We start from the raw sequence: 27,550 nt of genomic DNA, 5'->3' as shown, positions 1-27,550 counted from the left end.
TTAGGAGGGGCTTCTGGTTCTGCTTGATTAAAACCAAAGATTAGAAATGCAAAGCAATTATTTGTGAACTAGTCACATTAGACCACAGCTGGCTACTTCCCAACAATCTATTACTGGATAGATAGTAGTATGCATCTCTTTGTTATAGCTGTCTAATAGACCTCCCCTGGTAGGCCCAAAGTCCAGTGCACAAGAGGGAAAGCTCCAACCATAGCCTGGGTTTTACATGTTCCTATTTCTGACACCTGTAAGGCAGTGACCCGGAAATCAGTGCATACTTTCACTAGACATTATTTTTTGTTCAGATAATCAGAAGCTCAAGTTATAAAAAAAAAAAATGAAGTCCTTATCTATGCAACAGATTTCCAAGCGGTCAATTTCTTCTTACTGCCTAACAGCTGATTTTTATATTCTTAGTTTGCAACCTATCAATGACGACCCTACGATGCAGAATAAAAGGTTACATGCCCATAGCCCTGGTTCTGCATCATAGGAATCTTCATTAAAGTCATAAAGCACTCACCCACCTCTACTGGTTACATTCAGGTTGTAAATATTATTTCATTCGTGAAAGAAAAAAACGGAGGAGAAAGAGTGGAGGGTTGATCTCACACAGACCTGAAGTCCCTCTCATGTACATGGTCCACTGGGCTGGCCTGGTTTCTTCAGTTTATAGCTACCTACACAGTGATCTAGCAGCACGCTTTATATAGAGGGACATTAGTGCTGTGATTCTGGAAACCCTGGTCACCCTTGTTTCCCTGAGGGCATTCAAAGTAGTAATATTATCTGTTAAATATGGTGAAGGACCTGGGGATGCACTTCAGTGCCATCTGTGATATCCTAGGATCCTACCTTGACAGCAGCTTCTCCATAGGTTGAGAAACAATTGTATTGTGATAGGGATTTGCCATCATTTTTGTGTGGCATCAGTCTATGGTTGAACCTTGGACTTATCCTGCTAGATTTCTTTAGATCTCTGGACCATTATCTAAATACTTTCATATCATCATCTCAGTTCATGGAGTTTGCCCTAGAAGTGGTTTGAAATCTTTGTTGCCCTTAAGTAGGTGGGTTAAGGCTGTGTTTATATTCTGGTTTATATTGCTAGTGGGTTGGACCAAAATGCGGCCTGAAGTGCATCTGCTGGCATTAAGGCAGTCCTGTAGCTGTAGGCAGAAGCTTTTTATTTTTTTATTATTTATTTTTTTACAGTGACTACTACATCTATATTTATATTTATGTGCCACTGCTACCTGGAGATGTATCAGATGGGAGAGTTGAGGGTTCAGTACAACAATTAAGGTCCAATACAAGGATTATCTCGTTTGTTGCTGTTGACAGATGGGATTGTTGCAGATGGAGTTGATTTGTGTTGAATAGTTGCTAACATGGTCCTGGAAGTTGTCATCTTTTGTTTTGTCTGTGGGATGGCAACAAACGTGTTGGGACAAGGAGGGAAGGGAGGGTCATCTCTTTTTCATAAGTCTCTTTCATAGGGGAAAGAAAGAGATGTTTAGAGTATGGGGGATTTATAGTTGGAAAACTTGTAGGAAATCTCAATACAGTGCCTCACTCAAAGACTAAGCGCCTGGATAAGGGAGACAGATTTGGAGTTAATGGAAGGTTACCAGTAAATTACCTGGCACATCGCAGCACTATAGATGAGAATATCATACTATTTTATTTCCATATGAAGTGTTTGCTTCCAAGCTAGAAGCACAATTGTGGCCAAAAAGGTAAACGGCCTCAAACTAACAATTGTGTTGTTGGCAGGTGCTGTGACAAGCGATTGTGGACCAAAATCGATTTAAACCGTTCTAAATCGATCACTCCACTTATGCTGAGTGGCATCATTAGAAGGCAGCCTGTGACTCTTGACTTGAGCTGGACTAATATCTCAAAAAAGCAACTGAGCTGGCTCATAAATCGGCTTCCAGGTAAGAAACATGAGTGTATTATTGACTTTGATCTAGTTGAGGTTGGGATGCTTGACATGGTGAAACAATTGAGCTATATAGACAACAAAGGTATTAGGCACAACAGTCTTCTCTCTCTTAACTTCTTGAGGTCAGTGTATTGCATTGTTTCAACATAAGGCTGCATAGGGAAACCCCTGTAAAATAAAAATAAGGTGAATGAGGTTTGAGCGTTAATCTTAGGAGACCTCTTGTCCCCTTCTCCCAATCTATACATTATTCTTCTCCAACCATGTAATATTAACAGCTAGTGCCTTTTATGAGTGGTTCTGTCTTCCTATTGATTTAGTTAGGAGAAACGTCTCAATACAAATTCTCTTATGAAAGATTTGTAGTTGCTGACTTTGATTTCTAGAGACAAGGTTATGCCCTTATGCAAGATGAAATTCTTTTACCTATTTGCTATAAAGTTTTGTGTGTCCCAACTAGGGAATATCATGCCAAATTGTTAATGTCCTTCAGCTATGGCATCCCTGAAAAGCCAACTCTCCCTCTTAATTATAGATAAAATTGTTGACTTCCCTCATTCTTTAAGTCATTTTGCCCTCATATTTGCTGATTATATCTTAGACTGTATTTCACAGGTTGGTGTTTTGGGTCATGGGTTCACTTTACTAGAGCTGCCACCTGTCTTGGCCTTGCATTTCAGTGTAATGCATATCAATTACACAAATATCATTATTCCTTTCACTGCTGTATGTTGCAACATTAATACATGTTATAACTGAATAAGACTAGTAGCTTTAAATTCGTCGTTCAAATTCTAATAATGTGAAGACATATTTTATGTATTCATCATTGCTTTAAAAGGTTTGAGTTGTACTCTGAAAGTCCATCTTGCTAACCTTTTTGTCAGTTTGCTTAAAACGAGCACATATTAGCAATTGAAATTGCTAAAAAATATATTGCAACCAGTAGTCATCAGTCATTTTGTATCAGTTATGAACACGTGTTTATTTTATTGATATTTTTGCCTTCATTTTAGGCCTTCGAAACCTTCTATTGTCTGGGTGTTCATGGGTTGCTGTTTCTGCACTCTGTAGCGCAAGTTGTCCATTACTCCGAACTCTTGATCTGCAGTGGGTGGAAGGATTAAAAGATGCACAGATGAGGGACCTCTTGTCCCCTCCTACAGACAACAGACCAGGTACATTGAATGTTTTGTTCCATTCACTTTTGTATTGGTTTTGGATAAAATAATTGGCACAGCTATTTTTACTCGGGCCAGTTCTTGTGATACAGGTTGGCGTTTATTTTATTCTTATTTGCTAAGAAGACTACAATTTAAAGCATTATGGAGAGAACTAGCTATAAGAGTATTGGAGGCCATGTCACAATCTTTGTTTTTGGATAGCATGATGCTCTCTGCAGCAGAGCACAGTACAAGTTTGGCTGAATATTGCTTAACCGCATCTCTGTTTTACAAGCCAGACCCTATTATCACAGGCCGTGTGACATGTGAGGGTGAGACTGCTGTTCTGTTGCTCAGGTGGGGAGTTTCTAGACAGGTCCTTCCTTTATGTGCCTAATTGCTGCTGCACGAATGCTAAATGTTAGCCAGATGCAACACTGATGTGCTTCATTGTGCATATGTTGTGGGTACTCCATTTTGAAGGAAGCACAGTGCTGCCACCCTGAGAAGCATTACTTAACACCAACTCACTATAATAAAAAAAAGGACTGTTCACCTTTATCCTACCCCGAGTATCAGGCAGAAAGGGAAGGAGCATCTCTAGCACAGACATTGAAAATACAACATTACTGTTTCAGTGGTATCTTCCATTACATTTTATGGGAAAATGAAACTATATTTAAAGTGTATTTACCAGTGGGTGGTGGTGGTGGTGTGTGCATGCTTAAGTTTTCATGGTGAACAGTGGTATTGCAACGTCCACAAGGTTTTTCCTTCCACAATATTGCATGCTATATCATAAAGCCTCCACAATATTCCTAAAACACTGCATGAATACTGCCCTTGGTATAAAACCTCCAATTGTCAACTCACCTTTCTTGCATACAAATCACTCTGTCCTTTCCACCCTCTGCATGCCTCCTCTTTGAGCATGGCCTATTCTAAGCCACGTGTATGTTTTGCCTGAACCTCTATTATTGTATCTGTGCAGATTAGCCACACCTAATTTCAAATAACACAACATCTGGTTTAAAAGTCCAGGCTCTGCATTGTAACCTAATTTTCTGTTGCTCATCAATTAAAACCGAAAACCAATGCATGAATTCACATATCCCAACTCGTCACTAAAAATCAGACCTAGCTCATGTTAATTTAACCTGCCACATAGAAACTGGAGCAAGTGTGGCATGCTTTCCTTAATAGAACAAGACAAATCCCAGTAGCCAAAACGTAACCAAAAACCTACAAATCCTGGGATTTAGAGCAGCATGCTGCCCGATGTAAAGCACCACAAAACCTCATATGGGATATTCAGCACTATATAAATGCAAGTGCAATACAAATACAATACATAACTCACACTAATAGTAATATAACCCTCAGCGGTTGGGCAGTCAATTGTAGTTCATATAGGCTGCATAATAGTTCCCTTTCACTGCTTGACAACTCTAACATTCACAAAAGACAAAACTGCTAATGGGCATGTTCCTCACCAAGTACTGTACCAGTCCACAGAAAATACATCACTGCATCACCAACTGAACAGGCCTGGATTCATTGAAAAGATATGCCAAAATCTGCTGGCCAACCAAGGCTTTTAATTTCATCCACCATTGCAGGTCCCAGCTACATACTGTGACCGCTTCTTTACATCACACAATGACAATCAGATATGAAGTTATATTAACGAAGTCTTTTACAGCATATTTCTCCCTTTAACCTATGCCTGCTCAGGACCATAAACTTAAAAAAGAAATCTGAGTGGACAACCCAGTGCAGTAACCGGTTAAGTGACCTGTGTACACAACAAATACCATAATTGAACTTGCAGAGCTGCTCAAAACTGCCAGCTTTCGGAAAAACATATTCTGCACACCTGTCTCTGACACTTCTTCATCCGTAACACTGCTAAGCGTTGTGTCCCCAAAACACAGTAACCGCACCCTGGTGGTCCTCACGCACAACATGGAAACCCTTCCCACTCAGGATCAAAACAAAGACAACACCATTCCCTGCGTGGTGTGGCCTACTACCCTTGTATGCAAGTGCTCCATTACCCCACATACAGGCAGTAAGGGCTATCTAAATATTACAATACAATACAGTCTGTTACAGATTTATGTGATGCAAATCTTGTCCCCTACAGGTTGAATGGGTTATAAATATATAGTACTTGCACACCAACCAAATCAGTCTGAAGAGGATGTTAACCTCTGTAGCATTGGAGAGGGATAGGTGACCTCAATGCCATAATTATGCATAGCACGCAAATCTATTGTGGATGTGAAGCTGAAGAACTAGTTATTGTTAAGTAGTCATTGGCCTATATTGCACCAACCAAAGCAATAATCACTTGGAAATGCTGTGCTGTTCTTAAGAGATGGTTCCACATGCTATTTATTGAGGAAAATGAACACTCAGTCTGAGCTGAACTGTTATAGAAATAATTACTCTGGACCCTTCTGCCTATTTGTCAAGCCACTTATTTTCAGTGTGTTCCTTATATAGCTGCTAGAAAGTAGATAGGTTGATGAGCAAGACTCTTGAGTTTACTAAGAATGCATGGCAGTTCTAGCATCATATTTTATACATATATAGTTAGAAAGAATGTTCCGTCTGTACTGTAAGTATTACACTATGAAACTTGATCATTTTATATTTTGTATGTTCACACAATATCTAATGTTAGCTGTGTGCTGCTAATAAATGAAATGGAAATAGGAAACTGCAGTGGTTCTCCCAGCAATGGTGAAATACATTCTTCTCAACTGCTCAGTAAAAATACCATCAAAGTTTGCATCTCCTTTTAAAAAAAAAAAAAGACATTTTAAAGTTAGTTTATTTAAGAAGGGTAGTCCAGCCCTCTTAGCCTTAACAACTTGAAACTGTGTTGATTATGATGTGTTGCGCTAGAAGTAAACGTTCCTTGTTTGCTGTGCTGTGTCTTTCAGGTCAGATTGACAACAGGAGTAAACTGCGCAACATTGTTGATCTACGCTTGGCTGGTCTGGACATAACCGATGCATCACTTCTATTGGTGATTCGACATATGCCTTTACTTTCCAAACTAGACCTAAGTTACTGCAACCATCTGACTGATCATTCTATCAACCTTCTTACTGCTGCAGGGACTTCTACCCGTGATTCTCTATCGGATATAAACCTTTCAGGTAAGTCTGCCATGTACACGGTACGATAAGAGTCTTGCTGGGCCTTCAGATTCTCTATTTCTATGGAGCCCTCACTCCTACTGGTAAGCTAAACTCATTCACTATGGGTCAGTGTTTAACAAACATTGCTACCCTTTTTGTTCAGCATGTGGTTTAACCTCAATGATGCCAGTGCAGCTTTATTGATCACAAGAGAGTTGGATTGCCCTTTACCAGTTTTGAAGAGTTTTACAGAGTCTTTGGTGCCCACTTCATTTGATGTTGACTTTTAAAAGTTTTTAGATCTGTGTGCAGTTTTTGCCATGATAGATCTTTCTTACTCCAGTATTGGAACTTTCATAGAGTCACATGCTTGAATACTTCCCCGTCGTCGAGATGGGAGTCCCCGGTGGAATATACAACATAGGCCTAAAATGTACATCTACATTACATGCCTTAGGCCTCAATTCAACAGTCTATCACAGTCATTTTGTAAAATAGACCCAAACTCAAATTTGAACCAATCAGATTGCCTCACCCCATAGAACCTCCTGTGAGGAGCTGCCTTCCCTCAGATTTTCCACCGCACGTCGTGCTGAGGAGTCTCCTGTGAGCTCTGCTCAGAACTTTTTCTCTCAGAAGACGAATACCTGAATTTGGACATTTCTTTTCTTCTTTGGTGCTTCAAACTGGCTGCCATGTCAGAGAGCCCAAGAAAGGGCCTTTTTAGATCCTGTGCCTCTTGTTTAAAGAAAAGCTTATATGTGGTTGATACACATGAGGAATGCATTTACTGCTTGTATCCTAGTCATAAAACCAAGGACTGCAAGATATGTAGAAAGTTTTCTACAAAGACTTTGAAGGACAGAGAGGGTCGTCTGCTTTTGTGGCTTCAGAAAGGTAAGGCTGGCCACTCAGCCTCTGATGAGGACAGTGCCTCTTCCTCTATCTCTGCTCCTAAAACGCCTTTTAAAAGAAAGCAGGAAGGCTCTGATGTTCAGGAGCCACCCAAGAAAATGGCACAGAAATCTACTGGGACCTCTTCAATAATTCACAGCCCTCCACAGAACAGGCATTCAGAAGGGGTCAGAATCCCTCAAAGTCCTAAAAAAAAAAAACGTTTTCTGAACTGTCTACGCCACAGTTGAAGGTTAAAAAAAACAAGTTCTGCACCGTTGACAGCGCCATCGTCTACGGTGCTCTCGTCGATGACTGTTTTGTCAGTGATGCCTGTAATAGTCACTATTTCAATGTCTGCAGCAGCCACAGGATCCTCGTCGATGACGCTTTCATCTTCGACGGGGCACTCCATCTCATCAACAGGACTATACCCGTCGACGACCCTCCCATCGACGATTGATTTCACCTCTCGTTCCCGCCGGCGTTACCTCCGTAGATGATGCCCTGGTCAACGACGCCTCCGTCGACGACACCCGCGTCTATGGTACTTTCATCGTCGATTACACCGTCTACGACATTTCCACTGTCTACGTTCTCTTCGACGACACCAGGATTTTTGTCGTTGACCGTCAAAATGTTTCCTGCAAAACAACAAAGACCATTGCCATTGCCTCTGTATCACTCTTCACAGCATACTCTTCTTGGAAGGATATCTAAGACTCATTTGACACCGTCCGTCACATCACCATGTAAAGTGTCAAGACTTTTGCCATCTCGCTTTTTGGATGGCGATGATGATGATGATTCAGATGAAGACGGAGCATTTGGTGTGGCCAGGTGTCCGTCTCAATTGCATGTGAAATGTCAAGAGTACTCTGATGATGACTCGTATTATGATCAGCAATACTACGAACCAGTTCCGCATCAACAGCAACAAGGAATAGTAGGTTTGCCTTCTGGTTTCTGACCTACAGGCCATGCTGGCAGATTATAAGGAGCACTTCCGTCCACAGCCTGCAGCAGATCCTATTCCAGTGGTTACGGCATCATGTACTCCGGTACCACTACCAGTTCTTCCTGCTACTCCACAGATTCCTTCTCAAGTTCCACAAGGTCTGCAAGCCCATGCTTTGTCAGGTGAAACAGCTGAGGAAGGCAAAGTGCTTTCAGAACAGGATGAGTGGGATAGCTATGTACTCCCAGGATCTCCCTCACCGGAGCCAACTTCTGTTGAGTTCCCTCCGGAAGATAATGGTTCTTTTCACAATTTATTAGAGAAAGCGGCTGCGCGATTTGAGCTTCAAGTGCCAACCACACAGCAAGATTGCTTCTTGTACGATTTTAAAGAACCTCCTAGGAAGGTGGTCAGAGCAATCCCTTTTATAGATCATGTGTGGAATCAGGATTGAAAATTATGCGTAACCCTGCTGCAGTGCCAGCAGTCTTGCCAAAATTAGATCGAAAAATATAAAGCAACAGATTATACCCCTGCTTGCCTTGTGGGACATCCGAAACCAGGCTCAGTTGTTTCCCAAGCGGCCCAACGATGTTCTAGAAACCCTTTGGCACCTCGAGACTCCGCCCTCCCGGGTACATAAGTGGCATCTCCATCTTCTTGTCCAGGAAATAGATGTCATGTTATCCAAAGGAGCGATAGAGGTCATACCTCATTCTCAAAAAGGAAGAGGTTTCTATTCTCGCTTATTCCTAATCAGGAAAAAATCTCATCAGTGGAGACCCATCCTGGATCTTAAGGAGCTCAACAAATATCTGAAGAAGCAGTCTTTCCGCATGGTAACATTGAAGGACGTTTTGCAGCTTCTCAACAGAGGAGATTTTATTCCTTCCTTAGACCTGCAGCATGCCTACTTCCACATACTCATTCACCCAAAACACAGGAAATTCTTGAGATTTATGATGGCCGTCCGGCACTTTCAATTCAAAGTGCTACCTTTCGGACTCAAATCCACTCCCCGGATTTTTACAAAGTGCCTAGCCCCTGTTGCAGCATATCTACGACGCCACAGACATCAAATATTTCCATACCTGGACGACTGGTTAGTGAAGGCATCCGACAGCCAGTTGCTATGTTATTCTCTCAAGACGACTTTACGCCTTTTCAAACAGTTATGTCTGATTCTAAATCAGGAGAAGTCCCATCTTCAGCCTACCAGGAGAATAGTTTTCCTGGGTGCTTTATTGGACACAACTCAAACCAAGGCGTATCCAGCGGAGGAAAGACAACTCACACTCATAAAACTAGCAGGGGCACTTAAGAAAACTTTCCGTTTAACAGTTCAAGTCATTACTGGGGATGATGTCCTCATGTATCAATCTTTTTCCCCACTGTCACCTTCGGATGCATCCACTGCAAGAGGTGCTGAACAAACAATGGAAGCAGACACATGGTTCCTTCGGGGACATCATACATATGACAACAAGGATGTTAGATTCCCTTGATTGGTGGTTAACAATGGCAAACATCTCCAGGGGATTAGGATTCTTAGCTCGGGTACCTCTGTTAACGATAACAACGGATGCTTCGATGGAGGGATGGGGTGCATGTCTACAAGACCTCCAAGTAAGTGGATAGCAATAGTAAAACGTATCAATTAGAATAGAAACGATTCTGCTTGTGGTGTGTTTCTAATCGCATTCACCCACTTACATCCGCTCCAGAGCAAGTCTTGCCTTATCTCCTTCATCTGGCGCACTCTGGTCTTGCCCAGGCATCTATTAAGGTTCGCTTGGCAGCTATTTCCAGTTATAGATGACTCTCTAAGGGACCATCCCTCTGGACTCCTAGGCTCCTCAATCAATTCATGAAAGGTCTTTTCCTCCATTTAAAGCACTGCCTCTAGCTTGGCAACTAAATACAGTCCTGGGTCAGCAAATGAAGGAACCATTTGAACCCATTCATAAAGCAGACATCAAATACCTCACCTGGAAGGTAGCGCTTCTCTTGGCTTTAACATCTGCTTGCAGAGTCAGCAAAATGCAAACATTTACCATCCAAGAACCTTTTCTGAAATTTTCCGGCGATAGTCCTCCTACAAACCAATCCTAAGTTTATCCCTAAGGTTTCATCAGACTTTCATATTAATGAGCCAGTGGTGCTAAAGACTTTCTTTCCACAACCTCAATCTGGAGCAAAAAGAACGCTTTATACTCTCGATGTCAAAAGATGCCTTAAGTTCTATCTGCAAAGAACGAGTTCGATCCGAAAATCAAACCAACTCTTCGTGGCATTCAGTGCCCCCAGAAGAGGGCATCCTGTCACTTAACAGACTATTTCTAAATGGATTTCAAGCACAATTGCTTTTTGCCATCAAAGGGCTGGTCAACCCCTGGATGCCAGTGTGCGTGCACATTTCACTAGGGCAGTCTCTGTGTCCTGTGCACTCTTTTCGGGCATGTCCCTGCCGGACATCTGCTGAGCAGCGACGTGGAGGACAACACATGCTTTCACAAAGCATTACTGTTCGGATGCTGAGACGCACCGGAGTGCAGAAGTGGTTCAAGCAGTCATTAGGCATTTGTTCCAATAAGGGGAGCTGTTTCTTTGCTACCATCCGCTCCTGCTATAATATCAAATTTTCTGTTTCGCACTAAAGTACATCTTATGCATATGGATTTATATTGGGAGTGTGGGCTCTTATTTCTTTGCATTTAGTTATTTTAATGCAGATTCTATCTTTTTATATGGTAAACAGTTTTTTATGAATACAGAAAATGTGCTGCTTACTGCTTGCTAGTCTTATTCAAGCATGTGAATCTATGAAAGTTCTAATACTGGAGTAAGAAATAAGTTACTTACCTGTAACTGTAGTTCTCCTGTACTGGAAGCTTTCATAGATTCACATGCGACCCACCCGCCTCCCCGGGGGAGCTCACCTTCTCTCTTTTTCTCAGTGTTCTTCATTATTACAGAACTTATGCTCAGAAAATGTGAGGGAAGGTAGCTCCTCACTGGAGGTTCTAAGGGGTGAGACAATCTGATTGGTTCAAGTTTGAGTCTATTTGACAAAATGACTGTGATAGGTTATTCTATTGAGTCCTAGGCCATGTATTGTATATGTACATTTTCATGCCTAGGTTGTATATTCCACCGGGGACTCTCGACGACGGGGAAGTATTCAAGCATGTGAATCTATGAAAGCTTCCAATACTGGAGAACTACAGTTACAGGTAAGTAACTTATTTCGTACTTCCCTTCAACTTGAATCTTGTGGTTCTAAAAATAAATTAAGATATTTTTGATACATAAAAACCATTGGTCTGGAGTTAAGTCATCGAGTTTGTGCTTCTCCAATTGTGTCTGTACAACAAATGCTTTGCACTGCCCTCTGATCAGCCTAACTGCTTGACCACACTACCACAAAGAGAGCATTAGTGTTATCTACTTTAGCCTATGTTAAGCCTCTTGGGAACCCCTGGAATCTTTTTCACACTATATCTCACTTTGATATAGTATATATGGAGCCAGCCTTCCTACAGTCACAATCACAAACAATTCCTATGGTTTGTAGTCAACAAGACTCACTACCAATTCAAAGTGCTGGCTTTCGGAATAAAGTCGGCACCACAAGTATTTACAAAATGCCTGGCAGCAGTAGCAGCATACCTAACAAGACAAAGAATCCACATCTACCCTTACCTAGACGACTGGTTGGAAAGAGCAAATTCATTAGGCCAATGCAAAACAGATTTACAAAAAAGTGATGACAACACTGTTCAGTCTAGGATTTTCAATACAGAAAAATCATCAACAATGCCAGGGCAAGAAAAGGCCTTTCTCGCGGCAAGAATCCACTCAATAGAGGCAAAGGCATATCCATGCAAAGAGGGTAGTGTCAATACTTCAAGAAACTCATCTTTACCAGAGGGGACAATCTCTGACAGTGAGGACCTAGGGGGAAATTCTGGAGAAGGTGGCCTCATGCATCCCTCTCATCCCATATGAGACCAATTCAATATTGGCTACAAAACCAATGGTCACAAGCAACACAGAGTTGGGAGAATCTAGTGGCTGTCACCCACAATGTTCAGGAGGAAATGGCATGGTGGAACAGGACACAGTTAACAGTAGGAAGACCATTTATACAACCAACTCCTACAGTGACCATTACTACAGAAGCCTCACACATGGGTTGGGGAGCACATATGGGATCACTCAGTGTCCGAGATGTATGGACTGAACAATTTGCAGTACAGCATATCAATGTCTTGGAACTAAAAACTGTGTGCCTAGCTTTAAAAGCCGTTCAGAAGAAGGTAGGAGGGTAATCACTATAAATACAAACGGACAATACTAAGATGATGAGAGCTCAATCATTTGTTCTATCAGGATTAACACGAGATCTGGAAGTGGGCAATTCAGAGATGGATTTAGCTTTTAGCATTTTATCTCTCAGGGAAGGACAGTGTTGAAGCGGACAAATTAAGCAGGTATGAATCATCTTCCTATGAGTGGGAACTCAATCACACAGTACTCAAACAGATAGTCAAACGTTGGGGTGCACCAAAAATATATCTATTTGCAAAATGCCAACACTTGGTGGCCGTATCCCACAACACCAATCAATAGGGAATGTCATGTTGATAAGTTGGTCAGAGATATTTGCATACGCTTTACCCCCAGTACCACTGTTGCACAGACTAATCAAAAATGCAAACAGGACAAAATGACACTAATCCTTATTGCTGCTCAGTGGGCAAGGCAGACATGGTACTCCGAACTGATAAAGATGTTGAAAGGAAAAATCCAGAAATTGCCAAGGATTCAAGACCTGTTGTCAATGAAAGGGGGGAGAGTTCTCTGTCGAGACCCAGAAACTTTCAGTCTCGCAGCATGGCTCCTGAAGACTTAGTTTGGCCACCTAGGCCTTCCAGAGAAAACAACGGTGGTCCTCAGAGAAGCAAGGTGGTCAACTACAAGAATATCTTATACAGCCAAGTGGGAGAGATACTCCTTTTGGTGCAAAATGAGGGACCTATAACATCAAATTACTAAAGAAATCACAGTCCTGAAATACCTTACACATCTTCTAGATTGGAAACTAACATATGCTTCCTTAAAGTACATTTAGCAGCTATTGTGGACTATACAAGGGGCAATGTAGGAAGTAGTTTCTTCACATCCCCAGTAAGTAACGGATTCTTAGAGCAAAAAGGATAGCACCTCCCAGAAGGGCAAATACTCCAACATGGAACTTAAATCTGGCACTAACACAGCTAATGAAGAAACCCTTTGCTCCTCTTCACAAGGCATCATTAAAAATGCTCACACTAAAAAACAGCTTATCTAGCACCAAGGACATCACTTAGCAAACCCACACTATTCAGGAACCATACATACAAATCCACAAGGACAGTGTTGTCATGAGGACAGGTCCATACTTCCTGCCAAAAGTGGTTTCGCCTTTTCACATAAATCAGTCAATTCAAATTCAAAGTTTTTTTCCAAGAACCCTCGAACCATGCAGAAAGAGCGATACACACTCTTGATGCAAGAAGAGCGCACTATGTACTTGCAGAGAATAACAAGGGTAAATCAGTTACAAAAGGTACAGTTTGTAAATGAATCACTTATGTTACTCAAGTGCAGGAGCACCATTAAATTCTAAAACAATAGCACTTGCAAAAATGGAGCGACAACAGTGTTTCTAGCAAACATACTGCTTCAGGACATTTGTCTGGGAGCTACTCGAACATCTGTGCATACATTCACAAGACATTATTGCGTTGACTTTCATATGAACAAAGAAGCTCAAGTTGGACAAAGTGTTGAAGCATTTATTCACAAATGTAAGCTCATCTTCATCCCAACCACCTCAGTATTAAATATCACCACAAAATCAATGCATAGTATGTGAATCCAGAAAAGATTCACACTGCATAATGAATTAGTTTCTCACCTGTAGGTGTGGTTTTGCAGCCTGAAGAATTTTCTGGATTCACAAGCGAGCCACCCGCCTCCCCAGAAGATGAGGGATACACAAAAAGAGAAAAAATAATCTGAAGATGGCGACCAAGAGGAAGGCGTCCGTGGAGGGCGTATGACGTCACAGGAGAATGGTCCAAGCACCAAATGGTGGGGATCGTCGGTGCCCAAAAAAAACAAAAAAAGAGAAAAGAAAGGAAGGACTACTAGTAGATTGGGGTTATCTGGTCCCAACCACTAGATGGCGAACTAGTGCACAGCATGTGAAACCAGAAGTTTTTTCAACCTGCAAAACTACACCTACAGGTAAGAATATACTTTTCTCTGCTCCCACCAAAGGCGCCCAGGTGACTGGTATTTGCCTGCCAGCTACTCCGTCTTCTTTACATAATTTGGCTGTCTTGCGCTTACGAATGGGGTGATGGATGCTTTATAAAGAGTTTATTACGTGATTTCCTTGGTTAGACACCACTACTCAGTCCCACCTCTTGGTGGGTACAACTGTTGGACTCATTCTTAAGGTGAGGCTTCTACAGGAAGATGTACCCATTAGAAGAAAAAGTTATCTTCAGTAACCATACGTTTGCTGCATGTGACACTGTAGACCACATGCTATGTGCATTTCTGCCATCTGGTTTTGGCTGCAGGCATTGCAAGTTGTTACTCTTCAAAGAAGAGTTTTGGGGGGAGGTGTGAAACCTCCCTGAAATCCACAATGCACCAGGACAAACACCACCTTAAATTGCCTTTTTCTGCCATTGGGTTCAGACGAATCTTCGAGTGTCCCATTACAGTTGTGCTACAGTAGCTGTAAACTTTGACTCTGAGACACAGGGACTCAAGCTTTCAACACGCACAGATCTTTTAAGACTGTCAACTGCTTTGAAGTTTATCTGTACTGATAAACCCAAGGCCAATTCATATGAGAGTAACTAGAGTTGAGGGTGAGTATGGAGAATACACCATTTAAATGTTGCCACAACTGTAATAAGTTCCCATGGTCTTATCAGCATCAGGTTTTTAACCCCTGCTTTGCAAGGGACCACGATGAAGCTGCCTGTTTGAAGTGTAAAGCTCAGTACGGAAAGGGTAATGATGGGGGAATTACAGGAAGCAGTGTTGGTCCTATACCAAGCCACCATCTGGAGAGGGCACTGAAGATGTCAAAGGAGCATACTATGACAGGATTCCAGTAGCCTGGAGAGGTCTATGGGGATCGGAGTTCTGAATAGGTGTCCTCCATAGACTCCGACTTCAAAGATTATTTTTGACACCCCTCACTGAAACTCACTTCTAGGTCAAAGACCATGTTTAAGGCTTAACACACACTTTACATTGAGGATGTTCCTTGTGGGGTTTGACCTCAAATAGAGCCTTGGCTGTATGGCAAGGAATGTCCCAAGAGCACCTTCCCTTGACCCGAGAACCACCTCGAAAGAAGGCTTGATAGTTAGAACTGTTCCTGAAGCTAATTGAAGCTGTAACCCAGCATTGGCACAAAAGACTCATCAAACCTCAAAAGTTAAACCTTGTCGCTGAGACATCAAAATTTTACATTGAGCCTGTCTCAGAACTCAGATTGACTCCAGAGTCAACTTCGAATACAGCCCCTAGCTTGACTTTGTGCAGCCAACTCGCTCCCAACCACAAAGGCGACCAGCCTGAAATATGACCGAAGATTTACATTGACCACCATCTCCGGCCACGTCCTCTTCCTACCGGCCAAGCCCATAACAAGAAAGGCTGTCTCACCTTTGGCACAGTCATTTCTCTTGAGCTTAGGTCTTATCCTAATCCAAAAGAAAGGATTAAGGAACCCGCACCTTCACACTCACACTTGCCATCACTGTCTCAGTCTATTCACACGGACTCTGAAGAGGACACTTTGCAGACCACTCACACGTTATGATTCTTGGCACAATTAGATTGTGAACCCTCCAGGCAAATTCCCTCTGGAGGCTGTCCCTGTCAAACCTTACTCGCCCAGCAACACAACCACTTATTTTGTGGTCTTATAACATGCAGCACACCACCAAAAAGTTAAACTGTATGCAGGAAAAGGAGGATCGTTTCCCTGTCAAAATGCTCTGTAAAACTTAGCAGTCAGTACAATTCCTTTTAATACTTAAAAGCATGCTTAAATACTCCACTAGTAATTTCGAAAATGTGATCAGAACATGAGTGGACATGCAGGGTGGAGAAAAGCTGTCACTGCAAGATCCCCATCTTTGTTTGCAGGCATGTTCCATCAGGATTCCCTTGTCATCCACATATCACTTACATGGGGTATTTATGCAAGGCACAAGGGGTATCCGTCCACCTGATAGAAAAAACATTGAGGCTGCAGGCATGGGATAGCAGTAGGGGCTGTCACAGTAGTGAATTACTAATTGTGTTATCCTGCTCTCCGGGGAAGACTGACAGAGGAGCAAATGGGTGAACTGATTAAGCACCTTCGTGACACTTAAAAACAGCGAAAGAAACCAGTTGTAAACGAGGGAAAATCAATTTCAAATGTAAATATCAAATGCACTCTACGCTGCTGATATAGTCTCACATAAGATCAACACTAGAATCCTCCTTCACAGCCATGTTGGCTTAGAGTGCACAGCTTCCACCCGAGGTGCAGCAACACTTCATCGGGTTGCCCTTTGATAGTTAACTACTCTTCGGGCTACAAGGTGACTCCATTCTATAGACAATTATAAAGAACGCTGACCGTGGAAAGACAATAGGAGTGCTCAAGCAGCAGCAATAGAATTGTGGGTTTTGCTACCAGCGTTTGCGAGCTGCAGCACAAACCGCAGGCACCAGACATAGCAGCCCAATCCCAAAAGTCAGTCACCCAAATGATACACCAAAGGTAGCTTCCGTGGGCAAAGGTGCTTGAAACAAGGCACTTTTGCCTCCTGACAATAACCTTCCACACAACCCCTTACCTTAGACTACTCAGCACTTGTCGGAGGGTGCAGCTATTTTTACCTCCCCTAGTGGAAGTATATAAACTTAGAGCAGGGTGCGCTCTTGCTACCTCCTAAAATTCCACACCACCCCATCAAATATTCAATTCCACAATACTGGCATCCCTAGCACAACATCAACCAAGACCACCTAGGGCTGATGATGGAAGAGCAGGTATTACTCAAGAAACAAGCTTCCAAACTTGTCCTCGACATTCGCAGATACTTTCATTTATCCCTGAAACCCGGAGTGTTGTGGACGAAGCTTAGACCCTGACCATTCAGTGCTAGCTTTCCAGCTACTGCCCTTTTTCAGCTAGATCGTCCTATTTCAATCAGAAAACACATGCATCTTTTAGGAAGGATGGCCTTTTGCATAGTCATAGGCCTCCTGCCAGATTGCACATGGCTCTGCTACAGCAATGCTTGTCAACACAGGTGGAGAGTCAGCTACAAGTAATAACGTTTTTAAGGGCCAGAACTCCTTGCTTCCTTTGTGAAACAGCAACAGATTGCTGCAGGGCAGGCCCTTTGCACACCACATTCCGCAGGTGACCATCACTGATGCCGGTCTCTCTGGCTGGGGTTCTATCTCTACACCATGACAGTTTAGGATCACTGGACACCCAAGTACCAGGGGTTTCACACCAGTTACCGCCAAGCCTATTGCTATTAAATAAGCCCTTGAAGCCTTTTTTCAGAATATTCAAATCAAAACCGACAGGGTGACGTCCGTCTGTTAACTAGAGAAAAAGGTGGCACTCCCTCACCACAGCTTTCGGCCTTTGCACAGACGATTTAGCATTGGGCGGTTCACCACCAAATACATTTACTAGTAGGAGTGGGCAGCGACTTTGTGGATCTACTCAGCTGGACGCATCAACAAATCCACAAACAGAACTCCACGAGCAAGTCTGAATCCTGCATTTTCAAATGCAGGATATTCTGCAAGTGGACATCTTCGTCACTCCTGAAAATGCAAAACACTAGCAAATTTGCTGCCAGGTTCCTACATCCACAGTCCATAGGCTGTGCTCCGTGGATGAACTGGTCAGTGATATTTGCCTAGGTTTTCCTCCTCTGCTCCTTTCATTCATGGTGAGAAAGCTTTGGCAAATGTCTCATCCTGGTAGCCCCCATGTAAGCCAGACAGCCATGTATTGCTGTTCTAAAGGAACTGTGCCTAAAGACTGCTAGCGCCTGCTACGCAGTAAAGGGCAAAAGGTTTGCCCACTACTGTCACTCCAAGACTTTGGACTCTCTGAAGCCTGCGGTTAAATACATTTGCTATGGGAAGCATGGTTAGCATGCAATTCTGAAATGTTTATCTTGCAGCATCCATTAAAAAAATAGAGTGCATTTTTCCCTCTTCGAAAATTCCCATCATTTAAGCTTTTATAGAAAAAATCCAGTGATTCCACCTGCCCTCTGTGGTGCCCTAACATAGTACTCACTGTACTCATCGGCCCCCCAATCTGCCATCATTCATTTCTTTATAGCCATCACCTCACTAAGGTGAATATATGAACTGCAACCCTCACTTTGCAAGAGCACTTTATCCAGGTTCACAAGGATAGGGTTGTCTACAAAAGTGATACAGAATTCCTTCCTAAGGTGGTCTCACCTTTCCATAGATGTCAAAAAGCCTTATTGTACAACACCCCTCCCCCTCCCCCCCCCTACCCCAACATCTGAAAAACAGCTACATAGTCACCTCCATACCCCTTTACCATACATTACTGTGTGGATATTCTCACCTGACAACCAGCTAGAGTTGGCCAAACAGTATTAAGAACTCCATTTCAGACACCTGCACCATCCACTGACTAGCCACATGCATAGGGAAGTACTGCTTTACAGTTTATGCAGAGCATGTGTATCTACAGCCATGTGTGCTACAGTATATTATTTACCTTGTAAGCATCAGGACTAGTTTATAGTGCTCTATATTCATGTGTGTCCACCCTCCTCCGTGGAGTTAGTGTTTTGTTTGCACATCTCTGTAGCATTATGTATATAGTTTATTTTTTAACACCATTTGCATGATCACCACTTCTCTTCCAGGGGATCCTCATCAATAGTCATAAACATTGAATATTCCCGCCCTTGTGCGGGGACCCCGGAGCATATATATATAAAATACATACATATTATCATGTGTAAAAACAGCAATGCAGGCTATAATCATAAATAGGCTAAAATGCTTTATTTCTATGCAAGTTTTTTTTTTTTTTTTTTTATATTATAAAATCACAATAGATCATAAATATCTACCTAAGCCCCCAAAAACTGGACTTAGGGAAGCAAACAGCAGTAAATAGCAGAGAAAAATAGAAAAAACTACATTGAAAAACAATGAAGCATTCTTAGCCAATAGGCTGCATGCAGGTTAACACAGGAGAACCATAAAAACTTTGGCACCGTGCCTTTAAGACCCTGAGCACCTCCAGTATCCCACCATGCCTCAGGGGTGAAGGGAAGGTGACAGTTGGTTCACAGTTAGGTCAGTACTTTTTTACGGTGACAATCTGTGTAACTGATTAGAAAAATAATCTGTCCTGCACTTCTAGGAGACTTGAGTCCGGGGAGGAGGGTGGGTTGTTTATGACTTAGATGAGGATACCCCTGGAAGAGAACTAGGATTTACAGGTAAGTAACTTATCCTTCTCTTCCAGGGGATCCTCATCAATAGTCATAAACATTGAATAGATTAGCAAGCCCATCCCTAAACTCTGCGGACTGTCTGAAAGAAGTGCAGGAAAGAATATATATTCATGCAAATAGATTTCTAAGAGAGGCCTGCCCCATGGGCATCCGCTCTTGCATCCGAGTCTAAACAGTAATGCTTAGTAAAGGTATGCACAGACTTCCATGTAGCAGCCTTACAAATCTCGGAAATTGGTACATTGTTAAGGAGGGCAGCAGTAGCCGCTTTTCCCCTTGTGGAATGCGCTTTTGGCCTAGCCAGTAATCGCTTATTAGCCAGTTGGTAAGAGTTAACAATACAAGACACAATCCATCTTGATATCGTTCGTTTAGACGCTGCCTCTCCTGTTCTTAAATGACCATAATTTAGAAACAAATGGTTAGAATGTCTAATCGGTTTTGTTTTGTCCAAATAGAATTTCAGCACTCTTTTCAAGTCTAAAGAATGCAATGCTTTCTCAGCCGGAGTCTCCGGATTGGGAAAGAAAGTCGGTAAAGATATAGTCTGATTGATATGGAATTCTGACACCACCTTCGGAAGGAAAGATGGGTGAGTTCGCAGAACCACTCTATTATCGTGAAAAACCGTGTACGGTTCTCTGCAAGACAGAGCCTGAATTTCGCTGACCCTCCTCGCTGAAGTAATGGCCACCAAAAAAGCCGTCTTCCACGTAAGGTGCTGTAAAGAGGCCTTGTGGATAGGTTCAAAGGGAGGGCCCATAAGCTTTGACAGGACTACATTCAGTTCCCATGGAGGAGAAGGTCTCCGAATGGGAGGAAAAACCTTTTTCAAGCCTTCTAAAAAATCCTTGACTACAGGTATCGTAAAGAAGGATTCCTGAGAAGGCGACTTACGATACGCTGTAATTGCAGACAAATGAACCTTAATAGAAGATACCTGAAGACCAGACTTCGCCAGATGAAGCAAATAGGACAGTATGACGTCCTCCTGAGCTCGTATGGGATTTATACCTTGTTGAGAGCACCAGATGTAAAATCTCTTCCACTTAAAAGCGTAAGAACGCCGCGTGGAAGGTCGTTTTGACTCTTTCAAGATGTTCATGCACTCCTGTGAGAGCCCTAGGTGCCCATACTGTAGGAATTCAGGAGCCATGCTGTCAAGCTCAGAGAGGGAAGGTTGGGATGTAGGATTCTGCCTTCCATTCTGCTCAGGAGATCCGGTCTGCACGGCAACCTCCTGTGAGGTTTTTCCGATAAGTTGAGTAGGTCCGTGTACCAGAATTGGCGGGGCCATTGTGGCGCTATCAGAATCATTCTGGTTCTGGAGTTGTAAAATTTGTTGATTACTGCCGGTATGAGGGGAATCGGTGGAAAGGCGTAGAGAAATGTCCCTGGCCAGTTGATCAACAGGGCATTCCCTTGAGATCCCGGACGGCAGAACCTGGATGCGAAGTCTGGGCATTTCTTGTTTGTTTCGTCTGCAAAGAGATCCAACTGGGGTCGACCCCATTGACCGAAGATGTCCTCGACGACTTCGTCGTGTAGGACCCAGTCGTGCGCGTCTTCTAGATGTCTGCTCAGGAAATCTGCCTCTACGTTTTGCTGACCTGGCAGGTGTACCGCTGTGATAGACATTCCCCTGGCCAGGAGCCAATGCCATATCGTTTGGGATTCTCGAGACAGAGGTAGTGATCTTGTTCCTCCCTGTTTGTTCAGGTAATACATTGTGGTTGTATTGTCTGTCTGAATTAGGAGAGATTTCCCCTGAACCAATGGAGAGAAAGATTTGAGAGCCAGATGGACTGCTCTGAGCTCCAGTAGATTTATGTGATAGTTCTTTTCCTTGTCGGACCACAGACCCTGAGCTTGGAAGGAACCCAGATGAGCACCCCAACCCTGAAGAGACGCATCCGTTACCAGAATGTCGGCTGGAATTGTCTGGTGAAACGGAGAACCTATCGACAGGTGAGGTCTGTGCATCCACCATTGTAGTGATTGAAAAGCCACTGCTGGTAGTCGAACTCTGTCCTCCCAGTGACCCGTCTTTTGGCTCCAATTGTTCTCTAATGCCTCCTGAAGGGGCCTCATGCGTAGCCTGGCATTCGGGACAATGAAGATGCATGAAGCCATGGAGCCCAGAAGCGATGTCACCTGACGAGCAGTAGGTGCATCGGCTGTTAATAGTTGTTGACACTTCCTGTGGATTGATAAAAGTCGTTCCTCCGAAGGATACACTCTTTGGAGCTCTGTGTTTAGTATCGCTCCCAGGTAGTGGAGGTTTTGTGTTGGAATCAGGGTTGACTTGTTGTGGTTGATTTGAAGACCTAGAGACTCGAAAGTTCTTAGTACGATGTCTCGATGTTCTCTCGCCTGATCCGGAGAGGAGGCCTTCACTAGCCAGTCGTCCAGGTAGGGGTAGACGAATATTTTTTGTCTTCGAAGATGTGCCGCTACCACTGCTACACATTTTGAAAAGACTCGGGGTGCAGACTTCAGGCCGAATGGAAGGACTCTGAATTGGTAGTGCTGTGACGCTATCTGGAAACGTAAATATTTCCGATGTTTGGATGCTATTGGGATGTGAAAATATGCATCCTGTAGGTCGATGGAGCACATCCAGTCTCCCTGATGCAGTTGCGGGACAATCTGGTGAAGGGCTAGCATCCTGAACTTCTGTTTTCTTATGTACTTGTTCAGGAGCCGTAAGTCCAGAATTGGCCTGAAGAGGCCCTGTTGACCTTTTTTCGCCACCAGAAAGTAACGGGAGTACACCCCTTTTCCTTTTTGTGCCGGAGGAACCTTTTCTACAGCTTTCTTTTGTAGGAGTGCGAGAACTTCCTTGCGTAGCAGGCTGAGATGAGAAGGAAAACCTCTTGCTGGCGGCAAGTGTGGAGGAGGTTTTTTGAAAAGGAGAGAATAGCCATGTTCGACAATATTGAGCACCCACTGGTCTTTTGTGATGGAGTGCCACTCGTGAAGATGATGCGTAACACTTCCCCCCACCGGAGTGGTGCACAGTGCTGAGGGAAGCAATGCCTCATTGCTTTGTTGGTGTCTTTGCTGTAGACTGTTGAGGTCTACTTGACCCTCGGTCTCTTGTGGGTCTACGTGCCTGAAACAGGGGACGTCCCTGTCGTTGTTGTGGCCTCTGAGACCAGTGAGGGGTTTGAACCCTCTGCTGGAATGGTCGTCTGTCGTACGGCCTGTACCTCCGCCTGAAGTCTTTCTTACGTTCCAGGCCCACTGCCCTCATCGTGTCCACTTCCGTTTTCATTCGGGCCATCTCTTCATCCGCGTGGGTACCGAACAACGAATTGCCGCTGAATGGGAGGTTTAAAATGCGTTGCTGTGCTTCCTGCTTCAGACCCGTGAGCCGTAGCCAGGAAGACCTCCTAGCGCAGATTCCGTGCGCATACCCATGCGCAGCCAAATCCGCCCCGTCCGCCGCCGCGCTGATGACCTGGTTAGATACTAGGCCCCCTTCCTGCAAGATTTCCTGGAAGTCCTGTCTATCTTCCCTGGGCAACTTTTCTGTAAATCTGTGGAGTGAGTCCCACAGAGAGCGGTCATATCTGCCCAGAAGTGCTGAGGCGCTGGAGACCTTCATAGCAGATGCCGCCGTACCGCACATCTTTCTCCCCAGGGAGTCTAGGTGTCTGCTCTCCTTATCCGGGGGGACTGTGGAAGATGATGCCACAGAGTGTGTTTTTCTGGCTGCGGCTAAGATAACAGAGTCCGGTGGCGGATCCTTCCGCAGGAATAAAGGATCTTGCTCCGGAGCTTTGTATTTCTTTTGAATCCTAGCCGGGGCAGACTTGAGAGTGGCTGGAGACAGAAAAGTGTCCATAGTAGGTTGCAGCAAACCCGGTACTAGTGGCAGCAGTTTTCTCGAGACTGATCTGTGTTGTAGGGTCTCAAAGATAACTGAGGATGAGGTGGCCGGTTCCGGTACCTCAATATTTAGCTTCTGCGCTCCCCTTAGAAGAACCTCATTAAAAGTGGTGATATCATCCACCGGGGAAATCCTAGCAGGTGGAGAATCTGTGAGTGTGGGGGAGTAGCGCCCAACAGACGATCCTGAAGAAGACCAAGAAGGTGATCTTCTGCGTGGTGTTCGCGACCTGGTTCTCCTTCGGGAACGGGACCTGCTCCGAGAGGCTGTAGCAGAGTGTGCAGGTCTTGTGGTCGGCTGACGAGAAGCAGAACGAGCCCGTCCTGCTCTAGCTGTAGGCGATGGCGTTCTCGGTAATGAGGCAGTAGGAGAATACATCCTAGAGTATTGGGAATCCGGGGATGCTGCCGGTCTATTCAGGCTCTCTAACCATCTGGGTGATAGAGTGATGGGAGAAACATGCCCCGATGAGACCGCTCTGGAATGGGATGATGCACTCCTTATAGAGACCACCGGTGAGGGAGCTTTGTCCGCTGGCTCTACTGCGTGTGACACAGCTGAAGGTTGTGTCGACGTCGATTGTATCCTCGACGTCGAAGGTTGCGATGGCTGGTCTGTTCTCGACGTCGAAGGTCTTGACGTCGAAGGCCTTGACGTTGAATGTCTTGACGCCGATCGCGGGACCTGGACCTACTCGCCGTCGTGTGTCTCGACGTTGAGTGGCGAGTGGTCGACAGCGGATGTTCATGCCGTCGTGGTGGTTTTGGTGTCGTGTCCTTCGACGCCAAGGGGTGAGACGTTCTCGGCGGCGAACGGGAGCGGCGGAGATGGCTCGACGCCGAACGGCGGCCTGCCGTCGACGGAGATGTACCCCTGTGTCCATGCTTCGACGCTTTGTCCTTCGACGTCGGTCTGGTCACCGTCGACGGCGATCTATGCCGGTGAGACGTGGTGCCGATGACGTCGATGGAGAACAAACAGGCACAATCCTACCTGTCGACGTCGATCGGGCCATTCCTTCTGTTGTAGGTCTGGGAAGTGAAGAGGATGTTGACTTTTTCCTCTCCTGAAGCCCATGTAGCCTGATCTTCTCTCTGTCTTTGAGAGTCCTCCTTGACATGTTCTTACAATACTTGCAGGTGTCAGGACAGTGACTCTGTGGCAGGCAGACAATACACAGAGAGTGTGGGTCTGACTGGGCTTTCTTCTTCCCACAAGAAGGACATTTTACAAAAAGAGATGGCATTTTCTGTCAAAAAAACTTCCCAACTCAGACAAAAGATGTTATCTGTCGAGTAAACAGGAAAAACACTATTTTTTAAGGATTTTTCTGAAGAAAAACTCAGAAAAACTGAGAGCTCAATGCTCCAGGATCCTCTCAGAAGAAGCCGGAAAAAAGAACTGACCTAACTGTGAACCAACTGTCACCTTCCCTTCACCCCTGAGGCATGGTGGGATACTGGAGGTGCTCAGGGTCTTAAAGGCACTGTGCCAAAGTTTTTATGGTTCTCCTGTGTTAACCTGCATGCAGCCTATTGGCTAAGAATGCTTCATTGTTTTTCAATGTAGTTTTTTCTATTTTTCTCTGCTATTTACTGCTGTTTGCTTCCCTAAGTCCAGTTTTTGGGGGCTTAGGTAGATATTTATGATCTATTGAGACGTCAATATCTGAAAAACAGCTACATAGTCACCTCCATACCCCTTTACCATACATTACTGTGTGGATATTCTCACCTGACAACCAGCTAGAGTTGGCCTAACAGTATTAAGAACTCCATTTCAGACACCTGCACCATCCACTGACTAGCCACATGCATAGGGAAGTACTGCTTTACAGTTTATGCAGAGCATGTGTATCTACAGCCATGTGTGCTACAGTATATTATTTACCTTGTAAGCATCAGGACTAGTTTATAGTGCTCTATATTCATGTATGTCCACCCTCCTCCGTGGAGTTAGTGTTTTGTTTGCACATCTCTGTAGCATTATGTATATAGTTTATTTTTTAACACCATTTGCATGATCACCACTTTCTCGCTACTAACCACTCCATACTTACGCTCACTCGTATGGTAAATGGTCTAAGAGTCTGTGCCCATGAGCATTCCCTACTAAGGGTGGAGTCACAGGAAACCTTGTGAGTCAAAAGGACTTCTCCAAAGAAAAACAGCTTGCAGCGCTTGAGCCCAGTACTAGATGGCAGGTCTATGCAGAGCATGCAAATCTACAACACTACAGGATAAAAACACATGCTTACATGGTAAATAACATATTCCTAGTGTGGGTAAGAAACTGTTTCTTTGCTCCTACACTTCTTGCAGATGTTTGAGATTGCTATTTTATGCGAATGTTTAGTAATATTAAAGAAGACCATCTTATATATTTGTGCTGAATTTTACTGCAGCTTGAGAACATCTTGTGATTGTTATAATATTATCGGTAAAGCTATAGATTTGTATTAAACTATCATTACGTAAAACAGTTGTGCAGAAACAGATTTCACTGAATTCTGTATTTTTTCTCTTTTAGATTGCAATAAGATTACAGATCAGTGCCTCACGTACTTCAAACGCTGTGGTAATATATGTTCACTTGACTTCCGATACTGTAAGCAAGTAACAAAGGAAAGCTGCGAGCAATTTATAGCTGAGATGTCTGTGATTGTACAGTTTGGTCAAGTGGAGGAGAAACTCCTGAGAAAAGTTAGCTGAAGTACAACTGTAAATATTTCTAACTCATGTAAAAAAAAAATAAGCTAGAATTTTATTTTCCAATTGAGATGTGGATTTTCCAGACTGTATCAACTATCCATCTTTGTAAATAAGGAGAGAATACGTTTGGAGGCCTTTATCTTGAACTTCAGCTTGTGCCATTTGATGCGGAATACCAAGATCTTCCAGCACTACCGTATCAGTACAGATGGTGACTGTTATTTACACTGGAACAAAGACTTTATTTTCGAAGACTATTGTTATTTAAGTACCTAAGCATGTGCTTGGTTGTATTGACTTTCATTTCCTGTTCTTGGATCTTCCAATTTAGTTCTCTCCTGTGTTCAATGTTAATAGCATTTAAGTCCTGAACAGAAGTTGTTTTTGTTATACATTATGCAGAAATATTTTTGTACAAAATTGTTTAAAAGGTAATTTATGCAACATTTGGCTGCATACCAATGTTCTTTTTTTAGTAGTCCCAATTTTAAGTCTACTTAAAATTGCCAACATTTATACTTATTATTCTCAGATCAGAAAAATGACCTGACATTTGGTAAATAGCATGATGCACTGACGTTTCCATTTGACTTTGTACATTTTAAAAGTGACACAAGCATGTTGTGGAAATAAGATGCAAAATATAGTCAATATCAATCTCTGCCATTATTTCCTGCATACAATTGTACTTTTTCTCAACATTCAAATTCCATCATTTAGTAGAAAAGAGATTTTCTCCAAGCATGACCTCTTTTACTCTGTAAATCTTATTTGTACAGTCAGACGTTTGACAGTAAACTGTTGAATGGTTCTTTATTTAAATTGTCAATTCTTGTTCAGGGTTTATAACCTGCTTTGTAGAATGATTGTAAAAATATGCCTTCTAAAGTGCCATTGTTGTAAGGTGTGATGTTTTTGTAGGCCTTTCTGGTGACGTTTTAACTTGCAGAATTTGTATAAAAAATATTGGGAAAGTTGATGTCATTGAATTTATTTGGAATTTAAACTTGAGAAATTCGGTCCGCCTGTTAATGTGATAATTATTAAAAGGAAAATGGTTCTGTTATTTACGTGCAGGTCCAATCATGGTGTCTCCTCTTGCCCAGTAGGCGAGGCATAAGCAGATAGTACTTACTTTTAGCTTGTTTTATTGTTTGATGGGTTTATGGCTTGCACTGTTCTTGGTGGACATATTGTATTTTGTACTTACTTGGGTT

General features: G+C 43.3%; 1 protein-coding gene across 5 annotated transcripts in view; it reads left to right on the top strand.

Annotated features, from left to right (window-relative positions):
• The window catches only part of KDM2B (lysine demethylase 2B), a 715,168-nt gene extending 687,861 nt beyond the window's left edge, over window positions 1–27,307 (top strand). For all 5 annotated transcript variants that reach the window (XM_069214908.1, XM_069214905.1, XM_069214907.1 and 2 more), the window contains 4 exons: window positions 1,777–1,940; window positions 2,965–3,126; window positions 6,063–6,281; window positions 26,152–27,307. In XM_069214908.1, coding sequence (XP_069071009.1) covers window positions 1,777–1,940; window positions 2,965–3,126; window positions 6,063–6,281; window positions 26,152–26,333 — 727 coding nt within the window. In that variant the 3' untranslated portion in view covers window positions 26,334–27,307. The remainder of the gene's footprint in view (window positions 1–1,776; window positions 1,941–2,964; window positions 3,127–6,062; window positions 6,282–26,151) is intronic.
• The last annotated feature ends 243 nt before the right edge of the window (window positions 27,308–27,550 follow it).

This window comes from Pleurodeles waltl, chromosome 11 (genome assembly GCF_031143425.1).
Source record: "Pleurodeles waltl isolate 20211129_DDA chromosome 11, aPleWal1.hap1.20221129, whole genome shotgun sequence".
NCBI lineage: Eukaryota > Metazoa > Chordata > Amphibia > Caudata > Salamandridae > Pleurodeles > Pleurodeles waltl.
This window is presented reverse-complemented; position numbering and strand designations above follow the sequence as displayed.